The sequence below is a fragment of the Triticum dicoccoides genome, chromosome 4B (genome assembly GCF_002162155.2).
Source record: "Triticum dicoccoides isolate Atlit2015 ecotype Zavitan chromosome 4B, WEW_v2.0, whole genome shotgun sequence".
Taxonomy (NCBI): Eukaryota; Viridiplantae; Streptophyta; class Magnoliopsida; order Poales; family Poaceae; genus Triticum; species Triticum dicoccoides.
In genome coordinates this window covers 415,198,928-415,204,017 of record NC_041387.1, presented here as the reverse complement: position 1 = coordinate 415,204,017, position 5,090 = coordinate 415,198,928, and the positions used below count along the sequence as shown (strand labels likewise).

The 5,090-nt window shown below is 47.2% G+C and overlaps 1 protein-coding gene across 1 annotated transcript; it reads left to right on the top strand.

Moving 5' to 3' along the window:
- Window positions 1-3,831: 3,831 nt before the first annotated feature.
- LOC119293700 (zinc finger BED domain-containing protein RICESLEEPER 3-like) lies at window positions 3,832-4,697 on the top strand. The gene is made up of 2 exons (XM_037572079.1): window positions 3,832-4,411; window positions 4,506-4,697. Exons 1-2 carry the CDS (start codon window positions 3,865-3,867, stop codon window positions 4,553-4,555), a joined length of 597 nt encoding a protein of 198 aa, XP_037427976.1. The 5' UTR covers window positions 3,832-3,864; the 3' UTR covers window positions 4,556-4,697.
- Window positions 4,698-5,090: the final 393 nt, after the last annotated feature.

Genomic DNA, 5,090 nt, shown 5'->3' with positions numbered 1-5,090 from the left:
GCCACCGAGCGCCCTGGGCCCAGGCCTTTGGTCGCGGTTCGTCTGCCGAACCGCGACTAAAGACTTCATTAGTCGCGGTTCCTACAGTTTCGCGACTAATGGGGCTGGACGGAAGCCTCTTTTTCTACCAGTGTGTTATCGTCTTAGAGCATCTCTAATTCCGACCCTCAAACCCTCCGTAACCATCTGGACCATGAAATCCACTCAACATTGATCTATATCGGTTCGTGGCACAGTTCGGATGCGTTTTCTCCGCAAACAGGAGAAAAAATGGAAGTTACATGAAAGCATGCTTCTAACCGCCCTACCCCACCAAAAAACCCTACCACTCCCATGCGTGCTTCCCGCCCGGTGCCAGCTCCCTGCATTCATGTTGCTGTAGAATGATGTGCTCCGTATTGAAGGCGGCTCAGGGCAGACGCGACCTCTCACTGCCTCTGCCATTGAAGCCACACGATAGTCGAGGGCGCCACCTGTTGCATGTATGGCTGAACATGCCTCCTCGCCACATTCATATGCCTCCATTAAACCCCCATGGAAACCGATACATCCTCTGGTCACACGTCCGTTCATGAGCGGCCCGACATTAAACGCAACACCGGCCGAGCTCCCCCCGTCCGCCCTCTATTTAAACGAGGACAGACGTAGGGCAAGAATCGCACCCCTCCACTGCTCCCCCATCGTCTCCTTCACCATTTTCGGCACTCTTCCGATGGCTTCCGAAGAGCAGTTCTCTGGCATACGAGCCGCCTGGGTGGCTCGCCGGATATGAGCGTGACAACTTGCTACTCCACCTCCCTCGCCTAGCCCGTTGGAGCCAGTTGCTGCCCAAGCCAGCACATTGTTAAGCAACTCGCCGCTCTAGGCCAGCTCGATGAGGAGTGGCGAGTTGCTCCACGCCAGCAAGGCAGGAGCATGGCGGCACGGGGGTCGCCGCTGCCGTAGACAACATCGCATCATACCGTGCCTCCTGTGCCTATGGCCGCGCCATGCAGGCAGAGACAGAAGCCGGGTGCGGCTAGAGCGAAGAGTTGGTGGGTAGCACCTCCGCGTCCACCGCCATCATCGAGGAGAAGTAGAACACGACAGGCCGCCACCACTTGGGTCCCATGAATGCCACCGCTGAGGCGACATCGGCATACACAGCCGGTGTCTTGCCCGGTTCTTCTCTTGCGAGGACCTTCGTTGATCTCGCATGGGCTCCACGGAAGCGTAGGTGCCGCCTTCCCCTCCTGTTGAAGCACCAGCTGGGGGTTTCGCTCCAATGAGTGGTGGGGAAGCGAGCCGTCCTTTGCTGAAGCATATACCTCTGGGCTCATGTAAGTCCGGTGATCAGGCTGCCAGACATGACGAAGAGAAAGCAATCCGCGAGCGGCCATTTAGATTAGGAATTAATTATACCTCTAGAGCCGGACTAGCACCGGCACCCTGTGCAAAACCAAACCGAAAACCAAAAACCGAATCGAAAAAACTAAACCGAACCGAAAATTCAGTTTTTTCAGGTTTTGGTTATGGTTTCAGTTTACAAAATCGAAAACCATACTCAATTCGGTTTTTTCGGTTTGAAACCGAATTTTTTTGGTTAAACCGAACTAAACCAAAAGCCCAGCAACATAAAAAAATTACAAGCCCAGTCGGCCAGCCAAACTGGGCCTTCTCCTTTATTCCTTCAACCTAGCCCAATTGCCCTAGCCCCTAGGGCAACTCACAAGCGACACCCCTAGTGTCCCAGTCCCAGACCCCAGTCCCTGACGCAGAGGAAAGAGACCGAGAGAGGCCAGCCGCGCAGAGCAGAATATGGGTGGCGGCGGCGGCGCCCTAGCTTAGCTAGGTCATACTCCGGCCGTCCGGCGCATCCATCCGCCCCCTCCGCGGCTCCACCCCCCAGCAGGCGAAGCTCCGTGCCTCCGTCCATCTCCGCCTTCCGTCCTCCATCGCACACACCGGCGACGCTGACCTCCACCATCCGTCCTCCGCATCGCCGCTGACCTCCGGCTCCGCCCTCTTTCCTCCACGTTGTTGAGTTGCAGACTCGCTGACCTCCGCGGCTCCGACCGCCGTCGTGCTCGCCGACGCACGCTTCCACGGAGCAACATGAGTCGTGGACGCCATCATGGTAAGCCCATTCTTTGACCTTTAGTTCGATCTGGTTGGATACTTGTTCAGTAGCATAGCATCTCCCTGATCTCATGATACATACATTAGTTGGTTCAGTTTGGTTGCAGACTTGCAGTAGGAGTGGCTGAGAAAAAAAAGCATTTGCTAGTTCGGCTGCAGTAGTAACTAGTAGTGGGCTACTGGCTGAGAAAAACAAGCACTTCCGTTCAGTTGCAGTAGTGTATGTTTGCTACTGAACAATTATTTCATTACTTTCCACTGTTGGTTCTGTTGTTAGTACTAATCTGAATGGGAACTACCTAACTTATTTCTTCAGGTGTCCGATAGTGTCAATCTTGGTGCTGGTTATGCTGCTAGTCATGGTTCCTCTTCCTTACCTGAAACACAACCTGATGTTAACCCTGACAGTGTTAGCAAGAAAAGGAACAAGAGGTCAAAGGCATGGGCACACTTCACAATTCAGAACGATGATCCAGATCATGCAAACTGCAACTATTGTAGTGCTATATTAGGCTGCAAATCCACATCGGCAGGTATTGCTTCTTTAGTAAACCATTTGAAGATTTGCAAAAAGAATCCTGCCCACATCGGTAGCAATCAGACTGAGCTTACCTACCAAGTTTGCGATGATGGCAATTCTGTGGTTCCTTGGCAATACAATGAGAAAGAAGTTAGAGAAGCATTTGCTCGCATGATAGTGATAGATGAGCTTCCGTTCATATTTGCAGAGAAAGAAGGATTTAGGTTCTTCATGTCTAAAGCTTGCCCTAGGTTCAATGTGCCATCTAGGACCACTATGTATAGAGATATCATTGCTCTTTATTAAACTGAGAAAGCTATGCTTAGAAAGTATTTCATCGATTCACGTCAAACTGTTTGCCTCACCACTGATACATGGACATAAAAAAGGCAGCAAAGCTACATGGTTCTTACTGCACATTTCATCGATTCTTCATGGAACCTTAGGAAAAAAATTATTAGCTTTGTCTTGGTAGATGGACACAAAGGGGACGATATTGGGAAATCGTTAGAAAAATTACTGATTGAGTGGGGCATTGAACGAGTGTGCACTATTACAGTAGATAATGCGAGTTGTAATGACACCTGCTTAGCCTACATGAAGAGATCTTTGACTAATAGGGGCTGCACACATGCAAGAAGTCAATATCTTCACATGAGGTGTGTGGCTCACATTGTTAATCTTGTGGTTCAAGATGGGCTAAAGATAATGTGCCATCCTGTAAACAGAATTCGCCATGCTATCAAGTTTGTTAGAGCCTCCCCAACTAGACTGGATGTATTTAAGAAGTGTGTGCAGCTAAGCAAGGTAGCGAGCAAAGGTTTGATTAATATTGATGTGGCTACTAGATGGAACTCTACATTTGTAATGCTAGACAATGTTGAGAAATTTGAGAGGGCATTTGAGCAATATGCACTTCATGATCCCAACTACAAGACCGAGTTAGAAAAAACTGGTCCAGAACCTAAGCCCGATGCTCTTGACCAACGGGGTCCTCCAACTCAAAGTGATTGGGTATATGTTCGTGAGTTCAAACAATTCCTCCAACACTTCTATGACCTCACGAATAAGGTTTCTGGCACCAAGTATGTTACAGCCAACACCTTCTTGGAAGAGATTGCTGATGTTAACTTTTTGTTGGGTGAATGGATTAATGTCTTTCTAACTTGCCTTGTCTTGTCTTAATTCTTTATGCAAGGACCAAGGAATCTCATTTCTTTAAGGACATGATTGAAGACACCTATGGTTGTATAATAGGTAACAGAATCTTGACTTCTTCACACAACGAATTTGTCTCTCTTTTTGGAGAATACAAAGAATTGTATGGAACCAGTTCTACTAGTGAATTAGCATCACAAGCTCGTGCTAGTGAAAATGCTTCTGAAAATTCTCTTATGAGGTCACGCTACAACAAGAAGAGAATGAGATCTTGTGGAGAGGGTAGCACTAGCTCAAATATGAGAACTGAATTAGACAAGTACCTAGCTGAGGATACCGAAGAGTTGACTGCAGAATTTGACCTTCTTGAGTGGTGGAAGTTGAATGCTGCTCGCTTTCCTGTCCTGTCAAAAATGGCTCGTGATATACTAGCAATCCCCATCTCAACGGTTGCTTCTGAATCAGCTTTTAGCACTAGTGGCCGTATTCTTGATGACTTCAGAAGCTCTTTGACACCAGTGACACTCCAAGCGTTGATATGTACGCAAGATTGGTTGCGTAGTAAGCCTATCAATGTTGAACTCGATCTTGCTGAGTTGACCAAACTGGAGGAAGGTACTTAAATGGGTGTGCATTTCAGTTATTTCAATGACCATGCAAAATTTATGTTATTTACTCGATCATGCAATATTTCTGTTACTTTTTGTAGGTGTGGGAGCCCTTCGATTGGACGATAATGGTGTAATATCGATTGATTGATCTTCATGTGTGGAACTGGAGTGGAAACTTGTGCAAGTTGCTGCCTGAAGTGATGAAGTTTGTGTGTGTCATCAGTCATGTGTTGAACCCATTTTGCGCTATGTTGAACTTTGGCTGTGTTGAACTTGCTTGTTCTAGAATTTATTGTACCTGTACTCAGCTTATGCGCCAGAATTTCATATGAACTTGTAATGGAGTTTATTATCTTCATGTTGTTGTTCCAGAATTTCTTCATGTTGTTGTACTGGACATGTACTAAGTGCTTGTACTAGATTGATTTGTGCCTTGTGTTATTGTGCAGTTCTGCTGGTGCTTGACTGCTTGTACTTGTAGTCTTGAGTCTTGACCTTGTACTGGATTGTGCTTGTATGTACTATAAGTGCTTTGTACTGGAACATAAATTGTCTAGAATTTCTTCAAACACGTCACTAGGCTGTGCTTGTACCCCCTACTTGTATTGGACATGTACTAAATTTGTTTCTTCATGTAGCAAAACCATGTGTTGATCAGAAGTTCGCGTCAACTTTGGTTAATT